General features: G+C 45.0%; 2 protein-coding genes across 2 annotated transcripts in view; one reads left to right on the top strand and one right to left on the bottom strand.

The window, feature by feature from the left end:
• LOC139163458 (uncharacterized) overlaps positions 1-14,506 on the bottom strand; it is a 35,778-nt gene extending 21,272 nt beyond the window's left edge. The window contains 4 exon segments of the mRNA XM_070744256.1: positions 5,088-5,287; positions 13,564-13,614; positions 13,617-13,724; positions 14,160-14,506. Of these exon segments, the coding sequence (XP_070600357.1) occupies positions 5,088-5,287; positions 13,564-13,614; positions 13,617-13,724; positions 14,160-14,244 (444 nt within the window). The 5' untranslated portion in view covers positions 14,245-14,506.
• LOC139163556 (kunitz/BPTI-like toxin) lies at positions 5,047-6,826 on the top strand. The gene is made up of 2 exons (XM_070744390.1): positions 5,047-5,131; positions 6,657-6,826. The coding sequence occupies exons 1-2, from the start codon at positions 5,047-5,049 to the stop codon at positions 6,824-6,826; spliced, it is 255 nt and encodes an 84-aa protein (XP_070600491.1).
• Positions 14,507-17,485: the final 2,979 nt, after the last annotated feature.

The following is a 17,485-nucleotide window of genomic DNA, read 5'->3' on the forward strand; positions in this document are numbered from 1 at the left end:
ATCACTTCCTGGATTCCACCTTGGCGTCCTTAGCAACCTGCCAGTGACGTCAAAGCTCCAAACGCCGAACACGACCCCGAACTTTGCTCAAAGTTTGGAATAATTTCGGGTTCATGTTTGGCATACCGAACACCGCAAAATTCGGTACGGACCTGAATTGTGCGGGTTCAGTTCGCCCATCACTAATCCCTACCTTTAAAAAAGGAAATTCAAGCGCAGCCCGTTCCCCAGCCTTGCAAACTGACCTGGGTGGATGGGAGATGAAAGGAAAGCCTTCTGCCAATCATAAGACGTCTGTGCCTTCCCAAAGCTGAAAAACTGATCCCAGCAGCGTTAGGAGTCCAACACCAAAATCCCAACTGCCTCCACACATAAACAGGGTGATCGCCATTACCACGTGGCTCACTAATTTAACAAAGACCAAGTGATTTCCCCCTGTCTCTGTCGATAAGTTCTTCCTACTTTTAAAATCACTCATCTAGCAGTGACGTTCCGACCCCCCCCCCCCTTAGTGGCTGTAAAGTAACCCAGCAGTCACATCTAAAAACCTTCCTCATTCAACAGCTTTAAGATCTCTACAAGATGCTCCAACCCCCCTAGTGGCTGCAAAGGAAGTCACATCTAAATTTTCCTCATTCAAAATCTCAACAGGACGTACAACAAAGTCAAACAATCAACAATCAACAAATAGATTATTAAGCCGCACCCCAGCAACTATGCCAAGCAAGAAAAAATCCCAAGTAAATAATTCTGATAATATTTGCTTTATATGCAACAACACTATTAATACACAAGAAGGATTTATAAAATGTCACTCCTGCAAAAAATCAGCACACCATACCTGCCTTAACATTAGAGAAACATCTTTCAACTGTGACGAGGGGGGCGTTTGCCCAGGTTTGCCTGGTGCACCAGTTGCGGCCCTATTTGGACCGGGAGTCACTGCTCACAGTCACTCATGCCCTCATCCCCTTGAGGCTCAACTACTGTAATGCTCTCTACATGGGGATACCTTTGAAAAATGTTCGGAAACTTCAGATCGTGCAGAATGCAGCTGCAAGAGCAATCATGGGCTTTCCCAAAAATGCAAATGTAACACCAACACTCTGCAATCTGCATTGGTTGCCGATCAGTTTCCGGTCACAATTCAAAGTGTTGGTTATGACCTATAAAGCCCTTCATGGCACCGGACCAGATTATCTCAGGGACCGCCTTCTGCTGCACAAATCCCAGCAACCAGTTAGGTCCCACAGAGTGGGCCTTCTCCAGGTCCCGTCAACTAAACAATGTCACTTGGCAGGACCCAGGGGAAGAGCCTTCTCTGTGGCAGCCCTGGCCCTCTGGAACCAGGTCCCGCCAGATATTAGAATTTCCCCCACCCTCCTCGCCTTTCACAAGCTCCTTAAAACCCACCTCTGCCATCAGACATGGGGGAACTGAGATATTCTTTCCCCCTGGGCCTTTACAATTTATGCATGGTATGTTTGTATGTATGTTTCGTTTTATAATAAGGGGTGTTTTTTAGTTGTTTTAGTATTGGATTGTTACATGCTGTTTTTATCACTGTTGTTAGCCGCCCCGAGTCTGCAGAGAGGGGCGGCACACAAATCCAATAAATAAATAAATAAATAAATAAATGAATGAATGAATGAATGAATGAATGAATGAATGAATGAACGAACGAACGAACGAACGAACGAACGAACTAAGTAAGTAAGTAAGTAAACAAACAAACAAACAAACAAACAAATAAATAAATAAATAAATTAACATAAATAAACATGTCACCACTTTTCTTCAAGATAATCCTTCATTCTACTATTTCTGCCCATCTTGTACTCCCAAACCAGACTCCTTCAGCAATTTGTCCGATGTAATCCTAACAGCAGTCTCTAAAACTCAACAATCATACACAGAAAGCATGGAATCATGGCTTGCCTCCATAGAAAAAAACACCCAAGATCTGATAAACACTAAAACACCAAAACAAGTACCCTACACCCCCCCACCACCACCACTTTATACTCCACCTAGGCCACCAAAACCTCTACCTCCAAACCCAACTACCGACATCCCCACCCTGGTGAAAGATGCCATGGAATGTGAACAAAAACATTAGAACGCCATCCTATTTGGCCTAGAGGAAAATGGGGAAACAAATATATATAATTTAATAAATATACGTAATATCATCCTCAAACAATTGCCCCTGATGACATATTGGAGGTCACTAGAAGCGGACCTGTACTGAGGTACAGTGATGGATCAAAGGCTCCCCGATTTTGCAGAATAGTCTGCAAAGGTGAAACTACCAAACAACAGTTCATCAAGACCATGAACTCCATTGCCAGAAATAACACCAAATACAACAAACTCAGATCCAGACCAGATCTCACTCTACTTCAACACATCAGCTCTTGTGAACTATGGGCCGAACTTAAGAGACGTTGTGATCATGGCGAAACGAATCTGTACATAGACTACCACTCTGAATGCATCAGAACCAAAACCCACAACCCTCCCTTCATCTCCCAACCCACTATCCCTCCTCAACCATCCTACACTTCTCTACCTACCATCCCTTACCAACAAATGGACACCACCAGCATTTCCAACAAAGAATAGGAAAGCACGCCCCTTACTACCTCAATTCAATCCAATTTTAATTCAACTCAATCCAATTTCATTCCTGAACACAAATTCAATCTCAAATGTAAACTAATCAATGCAAGAAGTATAATCAAGAAGTTGTCTGAATTCCTCCTCCTACTTGACACCAACATATTTGACATAATCTTTGTTTGTGAAACATGGCTGAATACATCCTATCCTGACTCCATCATCACACCAAGTAACTACCTTGTTTTCCGGTCTGACCGTGAATCCCGCAGAGGAGGTGGTGTAGCTATATTCTATAAAAATTCACTCAATCTAAAAAACATCCAAGTTGCACATGACCTTATCCTTCCTCAAACCATAATATGTGATCTTTCCCTCAATACTACACTCCACTTCCTACTTTGCTACAGAGCTTCAGACTACGACATTACTCATGCAACAAAATTAACCTCCCTACTAACGTGGGCAACCTCCTGCCCCTATCCCATTATCTTCCTTAGTGACCTCAATCGACCACACATCAACTGGACCCTAAACGAATGCTCCACAGAACCTACACATACTGCCCTTTGCAACACCGTCACCAGCTTGGGACTTGAACAATTAGTATCAAACAATACCAGACTCAACAGCTGTCAAAAGTGCTATCAATGGACTGCATATAAAAGAACCCTTCTCCAACAGCGATCATAGTATGATTAACTTCAACCTCAATCTACATCATCCTAACACTCACCTGAATAACATGACACCTAAGTATAATTTTAGGAAAGCCAACTATGAACTTATTGATGCCAATATCTCAATTCTTATCTGGCAATCTTTGGTCCCTAACTGCAATACCATTGATGATCTCTAGAGCACATTCTTACTCCAAAATAAAAGACTTATCGGACTATATATACCACTCACTTCATCCAGAGGTAAAAGAAAAAGTAACTTACCTGTCTCAATAAAGAAACTACAGACCAAAAAAAAAATCTCTCTGGCATAAAGACAAAAAAGGCCAAGTAACCAACTTCAAAAGTCACTACAAAAGCATGTGCCAGCAAATAAAAGCAGAATGTCTCAACTATCACAGCAAACAAGAAGAAAACCTCCTTCGCACCAAATCTAACCGAGCCTTCTACAACTTCGTCAAAAACAAACTCAATGACTCTAGACCTATTCCACCTCTTGTAGGACCCAACAACAAAGAATACCACGGTGATCCATCCAAAGCTAACCTCTTCAACTCTTTCTTTGGCTCTGTCTTTGTTAACAGTAATGGCTCATCCCCCATCTTTGCAAATCGCACCTCAAACTCTCTCAACAACCTAACCCAAATCGATGTCACTGTAGACTGCGTTGAAAAAGCAATCCATGACCTCAAACCTTCCCTATCAGTTGGACCAGACGGTCTTTGCGCATACTTCCTAAAAAAGCTTTCTTCTGCTATAGCTGAACCTCTAAGCCTTATCTTTCAAAAATCCTTCAGGACCAGCACACTCCCCAAGCTATGGTCAAAAGCAGTAGTCATCCCCATCTTCAAAAAAGGAGACCCTTCTCTCATTGACAACTACAGACCAATATCACTATGCTGCGTTTCATGTAAAATCAATTTTTACATGAGACGCATGTAAAAATTAATTAATTAAATTATAAATCAATCAATCACCCTTTACTTAGAATCTAATAACCTACTCTCTAACAAACAATTTGGATTCAGAAAGAAATTATCCTGCAACCTACAACTACTTCACTGCAAAAACATATGGACTACCCACCTAGATCAAGGAAAATCCATTGATGCAATTTATATTGACTTTTGCAAAGTCTTCGACTCAGTGGTCCACGACAATCTCTGGGGGGAGCTGATTCCAGAGGGCCGGAGCCCCCACAGAGAAGGCTGTTCCACTAGGTCCTGCCAATGACATTGTCTAGTCTTCTCCTCCTCCTCCTTCTCATCATACCCCACTCCCTTTTAGCACTGAACATGCTACCTAGTTTGGATCATGAAATGTCTGCAAAAAAGCCCCCAACCAAAGAGCACCAAGGACTCCAACCTTCCACCACCTCCTCCTGCGTCCCCTCTTCCTTCTTCTCCACAACCCCCCTTCCCTTCTAGCAGTGATGATGTTCCTGAATTGGGCCCCTTGCAAGAAAACAGCCAAGCTCAGAGGGTACGAAGGACCCCCACATTTCAACTCTGGCTTACAGATATTCTCCTCTATGGTCAAGTTGCCCGGAGGCATTGGGAGGTCAAGTGACTGAAACGTTTAAAGAAATCAAGATTGTGGAATGGGTTAGGGGTGTTCAACCAACTTGTGAAAGAGAAAAGAATTCAAACTGTCTCTGCATTACAACAACCTGCTTCCTGGATGTGAAATTCCCAGTGGGGAGAATAAATAGAGCCAGCAGCCCGAGTGTGGGGCAGATGGCTTCACCATGTCTTCTGGAGGCCTTCTTCTCCTGCTGGGACTCCTCACCCTCTGGGCAGAGCTGACCCCCGTCTCCGGCCAGGACCGTCCAAGTGAGCTTTCAGAAAGACCTTGAGACCCTTTGCAGGGAGGGGCTGAAGTGATCAGAGTTCTCCCCCAGGGAAGGGAAGCCAAAGAGCCCAGTCTGGACCCTCTGGCTTGGTGGGGCTTCTTCTGGGGAGGTTCTGGAGATGGTGGTTGGGTGACAGCTGAATAAGGGACAGAAATGGGAGAGAGTCCCAAGAAAAATATGATTTTAAGGGAAGGTTGGCCCATCTTGACCCAATGCAGCAACAGAATCAGGATAAGTAAAAGAAAATATTTGTAGCTCAGGATTAGTGATGGGCAAACTGAACTCGCACAATTCAGGTCCATACCGAATTTTGCGGTGTTCGGTACGCCGAACACGAACACGAAATTTTTTGAAACTTTGGGCAAAGTTCGGGGTCGTGTTCAGCATTCGGAGCTTTGATGTCAGTGGCAGGTTGCTAAGGACGCCAAGGTGATCACTTCCTGGATTCCATGGAATCCAGGAATGACGTCAAAGCTCTGCCCCCAGAATCTCTTCGTGGGAGGGATTCCCCAGCTCCTTCAAAGGGAGGTCTTCACGTAAAAATAAACATTGTTTATTTTTACATGAAAGGACCGCCCTTTGCTTGCAGCGCCACTGCGGCGTCCTTTTTTGTAAAAATAACAATGTTTATTTTTACGTGAAGACCTCCCTTTGAAGGAGCTGGGGAATCCCTCTCACGAAGAGATTCCAGGGGCAGAGCCTTGACGTCACTGGCAGATTCCAGGGGCAGATTCCATGGAATCCAGGAAGTGATCACCTTGGCGTCCTTAGCAACCTGCCAGTATACATGTCGTCAAAGCTCTGCCCTGGAATCTCTTGGTGGGATTCCCCATTCAGGTTCGGGTTTGGGTTCGGTTCGGGTTCAGCTGAATTTTGCCTAAAGTTCGTCCGAACTGGCCGAACCCGAACACCGTTGGGTTCTCCCATTACTACTCAGGATCTTTGGTGCTCTCTGAACTTGGTGGTTTTCTTGTAGATGTTTCATGACCCAAACTACTACTACTACTACTGCTACTGCTACTACTACTACTATTAATAATAATAATAATAATAATAATAATAATAATAATAATAATAATATTTGTATGCCACCCCTCTCTGAGGACTTGGAGCAGAACCCAAACTACGTAGCTTCATTAGTGTTCTTGAGGTTTCTTCCTAGTTTGAGTAATGAAATTTCAAAAAACTACCAAGCTCAGAAAGTACTCAAGATATTAAGCAACAGGAACCCTCATCCAGCCATCTGGTCCAACCCCCAGAGAAGGAAACCAGATTAAAACATCTCAGATGGTTCCTGGTTGTTTGAAGATTGAGCATGCTAAGAGGGCACCATGTTGGGGGAGTAACAATAATAATAATAGAGTTGGAAGGGACGTTAGAGGTCTTCTAGTCCAACCCCTCTTAGGCAGGGAACCGTACACTACTTCAGACAGATGGCTATCGGTTAAAGTGAGTTAAATACTTTTGTGCTACCAATCAAAAAAACATCCTTCAATCTGTCCTAGAGTTTTGTTATTTTCCTGCTGAACCTGGACCATGTGAAGCCAAAATACCTCGCTTCTACTACAACTCGACTTTGAACAAATGTGAAGAGTTTATTTATGGTGGATGCAAGGGGAATGAAAATAATTTCAAGAAGCTGAATAATTGTCGCTACACCTGTATTGGTAAGTAAGGGTGATTGAAATCTCCCAATACAAGAGACTTTATGTAGCTCAAGGTTGAACGTGATGGGTTCACAGAATCATAGTTTTGGAAGGGACCTGAAGAGGTCTTTCAACCCAACCCCCTGCTGTCTTGCAAAAGTTTCATCACTTAATTAGGTAACATCTTCAAGGTTAGGAGGGAATAAGACTTGCTGCTTATTTCCATCCTAAAGAGCCATGGTGGCGTAGTGGTTAGCATCAGTATCAGTATCCTACCAGAAGAGAAAGGGGGGACAGGATCGAAACATTTAAATACATTAAAGGTTAAATAAGGTCCAGGAGGGAAGTGTTTTTAATAGGAAAGTAAACACAAGAACAAGGGGACACAATCTGAAGTTAGTTGGGGGAAAGATCAGAAGCAATATTATTTGACTGAAAGAGTAGTAGATGCTTGGAACAAACTTCCAGCAGACGTGGTTGGTTAATCCACAGTGACTGAATTGAAACATGCCTGGGAGAAACATCCATCCATCCTAAGATAAAATACAGGAAATAGTATAAGGGCAGACTAGATGGACCAGGAGGTCATCAATCTTCTATGTTTCTAAGAAATATTTTTATTTTTAAAAAAAATTAAAAAGAATTAGCTTATCTTATTGTATGTCTTGCCTGCTCTACCTGGTAAGTCTAACACTCAGCCCTGGGATCTTCTATTTTGCAGAAAGGCGTGGGGTGTGTCCCAGGATCCCTGATAATGTGCTCCTTCCTTGTGTCCAGATGTGTGCAAATGACTGGGACTGCCTTAAGAACCAGAAATGTTGCAGATTTGGTTGCTCAACTAGATGCCTGAATCCTGGTTAAGGTAACACCTGTAGGTTGACATTTGTTTATCTTCTTTAGATAAGGTGACCAATTTCTTTACAATGAAAAGGAGGACGAAAAGAATTTAAGAAAAAAGTACAATTTAATTAAATGAGTATTTTTTCCATGGAAGGAATATTTTTGTCAATATATCATTTTCTAACAAATTTTGGAGCAAGAAATAGGCTTCATGTGCTGCAGCTCGAGTGTCAATCTTGATTTCTCCCTTGTCCAAAAATCATTGCCAATTGAAAAAACCCTTTCAACTGCTGCCTTAGTTCCAGGGCAGCACAACGTAAATTCAACAAGAATAACTGAATTTTCATATGGAATTTGTTCATTTTGGAAATGGTTAAATATTTCCACCCATCTTTTGTTTGTTTGTTTGTTTGTTTGTTTGTTTGTTTGTTTGTTTATTAGATTTGTATGCCGTCCCTCTCCATAGACTCGGGGCGGCTCACAGCAACAATAAAACGTCTTCAACGTCTTTTATCAATTTCAACATGTTCTGATAAATTCTGATAAATTAGAACAATGGGAAAATCAACATTTATGAATAAATGTTGATTTTCCCATTGTTCTAACGTATCAGAATTTAAATATACATTCAGTCTTCTAATTTCTTCAAACAGACAATTGTCATAGATTTTAACATCAGGCATTTCTTTCGATCAAAACTCAGCACAATTTTCAATTTCTGCCCAATTTACTTCTGATGAAGTCAAAAAACACCAATGAAAACAGTTATTTCCTGTGATATTTGTTTCAGACCATTCTTCCACCTATTGGAAACATGTTTGGTAAAAATCCTGCACTTCTTTTGTAAATTTTTCCGTTATGCCTGGATTTGATTCCTCTAAGTTTGACAATTTTCTTTTTATTATTAAAAGAATAATTTTTTCTTCAAATCATGATTTATATTGAAGGACAAAGTCGTTCAAAATAAGACTAACTTCTGCAGCTGAAATCTTTTGAATCATTTTATGTAAAATAGATGCCTGATTATGTACAAAATACATGAATATCTCCAATAATTCATAATTGAAAAAAGATTCCAGAATTTTGGGTCATCTCTGAGTACAGAGATTAACAGATTAGTTTTAAAATATCGAAAGGAGGACAATTTTTGAGGAAGGACAGAACCTGCAAAATAAGGACTGTCCTCCCTAAAACAGGACAATTGGTCACCTTATGTTTAGACAACACCCCTCCCCCCAGGCTTTCCGTGTTTCTGACAAAGGTATAATTAAAGTATAAAAAGAAAGGTGGAGTGACCTTTAAACCCCAAGGCAGTTTTCCCTCCTCTCAATCTTCCAATCCTTGCTTCAGCGTTGGGGCAGCCTTGTTTGCTGCCTCTTCACCATGTAGTCGGCCAGGGGATTTCTAGTTCAGGAGGGGAGATTTTTTTTATTATTAGAGTTGGAAGGGACCTTGTAGGTCATCTAGTCCAGTGTTTCCCAACCTTGGCAAGTAGCGTGCCTCCCATCCCCTGTCCTATTGTCTCTCCTATATCTCATATATCATATCTACTATTCTTCTACTCTAATCTTCTTATACTACTCGCATAATATCCTTCTATTCTCTAATTGATATATTCTGTTCCTAAATTTTCACTTCTATTGTTTCTCTAATATATTTTACTTGAGCATAACCTCCATAACCTTCATTGTGTATTGTTGTGTATTGGACAAAATAAATAAATAAAATAAATAAATAAAGCTTGAAGATATCTGGACTTCAACTCCCAGAATTCCCCAGCCAGAGTTTGCACTGATCTAGTCCAATCTCCTCATAAAAGTCCCAAGTGTTTTATTGTTTGTTTGTTTGTTTGTTTGTTTGTCTGTCTGTCTGTCTGTCTGTCTGTCTGTCTATCTATCTATCTATTTATCTATCTATCTATCTATCTATCTATCTATCTATCTACCTACCTACCTACCTACCTATCTACATACCTACCTACCTATCCTACCTACCCACCCACCTATCCTACCTACCTACCCTAACTACCCACCCACCCATCTATCCTACCTACCTACCTACCTACCTACCTATCTATCTATCTATCTATCTATCTATCTATCTATCTATCTATCTATCTATCTATCTATTTAAATTGGAAGGGATCTTGAAGCTCATCTAGTCCAACCCCTTGCCTGAGCAGGAGACCCTATACCACCCCAGACAAATAGCAGTCCAATCTCCCCTTGGAGTGTTTACAACCTCCAAAGGCAACTTCTGTTCCACTGGTTGGTCACTCTCACCATCAGAAAGTTCCTCCTTATTTCGAGGTTGAATCTCTCCTTGGTCAGCTTCCATCTGTTGTTACTTGTCCGGGTGCCTTGGAAAAGAACCTGACCCCCATTATTACTAGACTGGCCCTCTGGTGTTTTGGAAAACAGCCTGACCCCCTCGTCTCTGTGGCAGCCCCTTAAGTATTGGAAGATTGCTATCCTGTCTCATCCATGCTCCAAGCAGTGGCCTTGTGGTCTTCTAGAAAGAGGGGGTTGCGAAAAGACTAGTCCTCCCTCCTTCTAGTGCAGAAATCTTCAGTGCATCCTGGACAGATGGCTGTCCCACCTTTGCTTGAATCCCTGCTTGGAGCCCCATAGCTCCCAGGTGGGGCTGCCCCATTGCTTCCTGCTCTCTCCCAAGCAGACCATCCCTCCTGATCTCAGCTCTGGGTCTGTAGGGTTCTTCTGAGATGAGGCAGGTGGAAGCACCAGGGGAAGTTCTGGGCAGAAACCTCACATCTGAATGTTTGTTTTTACAGCATCTGCAATGGGGATGGACAGGTGGAGCTCCTGTTTGACCTTGACCCAAAGATCCTTCCTCTGTCCTGGACCAGCCTGGAGACCCTCCACCCCCCAAACCCACCCTGGTCTCATTCCTTCAGTTCTGCAATAAAGCTTTGCTCCTGGCATCCCTCTCGGTCTCTGGTCTCCTTTTTGGCCCCTTTGGGGGTTTCCCCTACTCACGTTGACCCCTGTCCTCTCCTCCCACACAGCTCTTCCTTTTGGTCTAAGCAAAGTGCACAAGTGACAGTGTTCAGGACCCATAGACACACTCCATGTTTTTCTGCAAAACAGAAGATCCCAAGACTGAGAGAATTTATTTATTGATTGATTGATTGATTGATTGATTTTGTCCAATACACAATGAGGGTTTTAGTGGGTATACACATAGTAAAATACATGATGAAGGTTATAGAGGAGATGCTCATAGTAAAATATACCTAAGAAAGAATAGAAGAGAATATATAGTAATAGAACATATCAATGAAAGAATAGAAGAGGAGATATAGGAATGGAAGAAAGGTATAGGAGATATAGGAGAGCAATAGGACAGGGGACGGAAGGCACTCTAGTGCACTTGTACTCGCCCCTTACTGACCTCTTAGGAATCTGGAGAGGTCAACCGTGGATAATCCAAGGGTAAAGTGTTGGGGGTTTGGGGATGACACTATGGAGTCCAGTAATGAGTTCCACGCTTTGACAACTCAGTTACTGAAGTCATATTTTTTACAGTCAAGTTTGGAGTGGTTAATATTAAGTTTAAATCTGTTGTGTGCTCTTGTGTTGTTGTGGTTGAAGCTGAAGTAGTCGCCGACAGGAATGGGAATCCCAGATCAAGCAGGATCCCATCTCTGGATCTTCCAGGAGCCAAACCATCTCCCTCTCTCCAGGTGAGATGCTGCCAGATGAAGCCGCCTCCCACCTCCGCCCCTTCCCCACAAAGCCCAGCAATTTCCTTTTGGTGCCCGTCACTCAGGACCCTGGGCTGGACGTCACAACTGGGTTCCTCTCTCCTATCTCAGGATGCTGGGGGTGCAAATGTGCAAATCTCTCCCCCTCCCCCATCTCAATCCAAGAGTTCAAACAGCATGTCAACGATTCCCTTCTCTTCAATCAATCAACGTCAAAGACAACCGTTCTTTTTCAATGAAGAGGCCAATCCCCAGATCCTCCCGGATAAATTCTTTTCTCTTCCATATGTTGGTTGAACATTCAGAGTGGCATTGAGTGGCCAGTGTGGGGAGAGGTGGACCGGTCCCTGTTGTTCTGTCCCAGTCCCTCCCCTCACACACAAGACTCTCCAGGACCCTCGTCTTATTCCCCAGGGTCCCACTCGCACCAAATGGGAACTTCTTCATTTGGGAATTTGGGACTATTCAGTCTCGGCCCAGGGTTGCAAACTCCAAGAATCCACAAATCCACAGACACAAAGTCTGAAATCCTGGCACACTCCAAAGTCCATGCAGAATATCCAAATCCAGCTGTGAGTCTTCCTCCTCCTCCCCCTCCCTCTCCCTCCCTCTTTCACTTTCAGCCCCTCCCCTTTCTCCCCCCCCCCTCCCTGTCTTGCACTCCTCCCTCCATGTTCAGGAGATGAAATTACGGGTGACTTTAGAACAGGTGGAAGACAAAGGAAGATTTTGCATGGACAGGTATAACAACCTGTGTTTTAAACAGGCAAATATCTACACACATATATCGCATGTTTTTCCTGCTGTCCTGTTCTGTTTCCCGTCCCCTCCCTCGCTGCGGCTTCTCTTTGTATTTCTCTTCTGCTTAACTAAAGACGGAAAATCTGTCTGCTCACTTGCCTCATTGACTCTCATGGTCCAGACTATCCCTGTGGGACCATGCGTGAGTAGCACAGTCTCGTTGTGCATCCCAGCCTTACTCCGGAGTAAACCCTTTGTAGGGACTGAGTTTCAGGGATTTCTGGCTGGGAGAGAGGCTTCCCCTGTGCTCTGCTCTTCCTGGAAGGCCACAGTGGGGGAGGACGTTCTCCCTCTCAGCTCCTCCGCCTCTGAGATAGGAGGGGGGAGGACGGGGACGTGGGGGGATCAAGGTGGGGAAGGGAAAACCCCAAAGGGACCAAAAAAGACCCCGGAGACCGAGAGAGATGCCAGGAGCAAAGCTTTATTGCAGAACTGAAGGAATGAGACCAGGGTGGGTTTGTGGGACGGGGGGTCTCCAGGGTGGTCCAGGACAGAAGAAGCCTCTGTGAGTGAAGGTCAAACAGGAGCTTCATGTTGCGGGTGCTGTAAAAACAAACATTCCTATATGAGGTTTCTGCCCAGAACGTCCCCCAACCTCATCTTAGAAGAACCCTACAGACCCAAAGCTGATGACCAGGAGGAATGGTCCGCTTGGGAGAGAGCCAGGAAGCGATGGGGCAGCCTCCCCCTTGGAGTTATGGGGCTCCATCCCTGGAGCTTTCCAGCCGAAGACAAACTAACAATTTTGGAAGTGACCTTGGAGATTTTCTAGCCCAGTGTTGGCTAAGTCTTCGGAGAGGGGCGGCATACAAATGTAATAAATTACTGTATTATTATTATTATTATTATTATTATTATTATTATTATTATTATTATTATTATTAACATTTTTGGCACAGAGTGCTGCAAAAGTGAGCACCTGTGCATGTGTGCCAGGAACTGGAAAAGCAGCTGCCCAGTGCGCATGTATGTGCCAATGGCTGCTCTTCCGGCTTCTGGCATGTGCATGCACATTGGCCACCTGGTCTTCCAGTTTCGGAAGACATGAAGAACACATGAAGACCAGCTGGCTGGTGTGATGCTGATGCTCTGTGTGTCACTTCCAGCACATGTGCCATCCTGGTTCTAGTCCAATCCTCTGCTCTCAGAACCCTTGGGTGGACTTCATGCCTGGGTTCCTCTCTCTTAACTCAGGATGCTGGGGGTGCAAATGTGCAAATCTCCCCTACTCCCTTTTCAACACGAGAGTTCCACCAGTGTGTCAAAGATCCCCTTGTTTTGAATCGATCATAGTCTGTTGTGAGAACAAAGATATTACATTAAACCACCCTTTGCTTCATGTTAAGAGACAGCAGTTCTTGTTCAATGAAGAGGCCAATCCACAACTCCTCCCCTACTTACCAAGACAGGTGCGTTGGCATTCCTCTATGGTCTTAAAATTGTTGGCATTGCACCACAACCACCATAAATAAACCTTTGACATTTGTTTGAAGCCGGGTGGTAGTAGAAGCGATAGAAAAGGGCGTAACATGGTCCACTCTCAGGAGGAAGATAACAAAGCCCTGTGACAAAATCGAAAAAGGTGGGTGTTATTGGATTGGACAGCACAAAGGTCTTTTAAGGCTCTTCCCAACCTGGTGCCCTCTTTGCATGCTCAGAGTGGAAGAAGTTGAGAGCCACCTGAGCCATTTTAATTTGGTTTCCTGCTCTGGGGGTTGGATCAGACGGCTGACTGGATTGTTCCTGCTGCTTATAATCCCCATTCTGCTGCTGCATTGAGGCAAGATAGGTCAGCCTTCCCCTAAAATTGCATCTCTTTCTTGGGACCCTCCCCCATTTCTGTCCCTTATTCAGCTGACACACAACCACCAACTCCAGAACCTCCCCAGAAGAAGCCCCACCAAGCCAGAGGGTCCAGACTGGGCTCTTTGACTTCCCTTCCCTGGGGGAGAACTCTGACCAATTCAGCCCCTCCCTGCAAAGGGTCTCAAGCTCACTTGGACGGCGCTGGCCGGAGACGGGGGTCAGCTCTGCCCAGAGGGTGAGGAGTCCCAGCAGGAGAAGAAGGCCTCCAGAAGACATGGTGAAGTCGTCTGCCCCACAGTCAGGCTGCTGGCTCTTTTTATTCTCCCCACTGGGATTTTCACATGCAGGAAGCAGGTTGATGTAACACAGAGACAGTTTGAATTCTTTTCTCTTTCACAAGTTGGTTGAACAAGAAGTGACAACATTCAGAGTTGCATTCAATTCAATTTTTTAGATTTATAAGTCGCCCTTCTCCAAATGGACTCTGTTTGAGTGGCCAGTTTGGGGAAAGCTAGACCAGTCCCTGTTGTTCTGTCCCAGTCCCTCCCATGACAGATGAGGCACTCCAAGAACCTCGTCTTATTCCCCACGTTCCCACTCGCACCAAATGGGAACTTCTTCTTTTGAGTCTGGGACTGTTCAGTCCCGGCCCAGGGTTGCAAACTCCAAGAATCCACAAATCCACAGACACAAAGTCTGAAATCCTGGCACACTCCAAAGTCCATGCAGAATATCCAAATCCAGCCGTGAGTCTTCCTCCTCCTCCCCCTCCCTCTCCCTCCCTCTTTCACTTTCAGCCCCTCCCCTTTCTCCCTCCCCCCCTCCCTGTCTTGCACTCCTCCCTCCATGTTCAGGAGATGAAATTACGGGTGACTTCAGAACAGGTGGAAGACAAAGGAAGATTTTGCATGGACAGGTATAACAACATCTGTTTTAAACAGAGAAATATCTACACAAATAAGCAGCCGTCATGTTTTTCCTGCTGCCCTGTTCTGTTTTCTGTCCCCTCCCTCGCTGCGGCTTCTCTTTGTATTTCTCTTCTGCTTAACATGAGAAAATATTATTTTACTGAAAGAGTAGAAGATCCTTGGAACAAACTTCCAGCAGACGTGGTAGATAAATCCACAGTAACTGAATTGAAACCTGCCTGGGATAAGCATAGATCCATCCTAAGATAAAATACAGAAAATAGTATAAGGGCAGACTAGATGGACCATGAGGTCTTTTTCTGCCGTCAGTCTTCTATGTTTCTATGTTTCTAACTAAAGACGGAAAATCTGTCTGCTCACTTGCCTCATTGACCGTCATTGTCCAGACTATCCATGTGGGACCATGCGTGAGTAGCAAAGTCTCCTTGTGCATCCCAGACTTACTCCGGAGTAAACCCTATGTAGGGACTGAGTTTCAGGGATTTCTGGCTGGGAGAGAGGCTTCCCCTGTGCACTGCTCTTCCTGGAAGGCCACAGTGGGGGAGGACGTCCTCCCTCTCAGCTCCTCCACCTCTGAGATAGGAGGGGGAGGATGGGACGTGGGGGGATCAAGGTGGGGAAGGGAAAACCCCCAAAGGGGCCAAAAAAGACCCTGGAGATTGAGAGGGATGCCAGGAGCAAAGCTTTATTGCAGAACTGAAGGAATGAGACCAGGGTGGGTTTGGGGGGTGGGGTCTCCAGGGTGGTCCAGGACAGAGGAAGCCTCTGTAGGTCAAGGTCAGACAGGAGCTTCATTATGCGGGTGCTGTAAAAAGAAACATTCAAATATGAGGGTTCTGCCCAGAACTTCCCCCCGGTGTTTCCCCCGGCCTCATCTCAGAAGAACCCTACAGACCTAGAGCTCACATCAGGAGGGATGGCCTGCTTGAGTATCAAAGCAGAATCCTTGTCTATACAGTGGTACCTCATGATACGAACTTAATTGGTTCCAGGAGGAGGTTCGTAAGGTGAAAAGTTCGTAAGATGAAACAATCTTTCCCATAGGAATCAATGTAAAAGCAAATAATGCCTGCAAATCCTTCAGGAAAATCCCAAACTTTAGAAGGGAGGCGAAGAGAGGGCAGGGAGGAGCAGCTAAAGGGGGCGGGTGGAAGAAGCAAGGCTAGGCTAAAGGGTGAGTGGGAAGGAAGAAAGGCAAGGGGGGCGCCCCTCCCTTTTCTTTCTTCAAAAGACACCCTTTCAGGGCCTCTGCAAGAACGTTGTTCTCTGCAAAATCTTTCCCCCTCCAAGCCGCCCCTCCCTTTTCTTTCTTCAAAAAAGGGGGGGAAAAGAAACCCCTTCATCCCAGCAGCAGCAGCTTGGGTTCGTAAGGTGAAAATAGTTCGGAAGAAGAGGCAAAAAAATCTTAAACACCGGGTTTGTATCTTGAAAGGTTTGTTAGAAGAGGCGTTCGTAAGATGAGGTACCACTGTATCTACTCCACCTTTGATGGACAAGAGGGGAGCCTGGAGCTGCAGCAGCCTGAAAGTCCCCCGAGAAACCTGCATGTGCCCAGACCACGTCTAGTCCTTAGAGACACCACACAGCCCTTCCTTCCTTTTGGTCTAAGACAACTGCACAAGTGACAATGCACAAGTGACAATGTTGGGGGCCCATAGACACACTCCATGTTCTTCTGCAAAATAGAAGATCCCAAGACTGAGAGAATGCTCTGGAATGGAAATCCCAGATCAAGCATGATCCCATCTCTGGATCTTCCAGGAGCCAAACCATCTCCCTCTCTCCAGGTGAGATACTGCCAGGTGAAGCCACCTCCCACCTCCGCCCCTTCCCCACAAAGCCCAGCAATTTCCTTTTGGCATCCGTCTCTCAGGACCATGGGCTGGACATCACAACTGGGTTCCTCTCTCCTATCTCAGGATGCTGGGGGTGCAAATGTGCAAATCTCTCCCCCCTCCTCATTTCAATCTGGCCTCTACATGGTCCAGGCACAGGAGGAAGATAGCAACACCCTGTGACAAATGGAAAGGGGTAGATGTTATTTGATTGGACAGAACTAAAGTCTTTTAAGGCTCTTCCCCAACCTGGTGCCCCCTTTATATGTTCAGAGTGGAAGAAGTTGAGAGCCACCTGAGACATTTTAATTTGGTTTCCTGCTCTGGGGGTTGACTGGATTGTTCCTGCTGCTTAAAATCTCCATTCTGCTGCTGCATTGAGTCAAGATAGATCAGCCTTCCCCTAAAATTGCATCTCTTTCTTGGGACCCTCCCCCATTTTTGTCCCTTATTCAGTTGACACCCAACCACCATCTCTAGAACCTCTCCAGAAGAAGCCCCACCAAGCCAGAAGGTCCAGACTGGGCTCTTTGGCTTCCCTTGTCTGGGGGAGAACTCTGCCCTCTGACCACATGAGCCCATTTCTGCAAACTCTACCTGGCCGGTCCTGGCCGGAGACGGGGGTCAGCTCTGCCCAGAGGGTGAGGAGTCCCAGCAGGAGAAGAAGGCCTCCAGAAGACATGGTGAAGCCGTCTGCCCTACACTCGGGCTGCTGGCTCTATTTATTCTCAGGACTGGGAATTTGACCCCGGC

The sequence above is a fragment of the Erythrolamprus reginae genome, chromosome 3, assembly GCF_031021105.1.
Source record: "Erythrolamprus reginae isolate rEryReg1 chromosome 3, rEryReg1.hap1, whole genome shotgun sequence".
In the NCBI taxonomy this organism is placed as follows: Eukaryota; Metazoa; Chordata; class Lepidosauria; order Squamata; family Dipsadidae; genus Erythrolamprus; species Erythrolamprus reginae.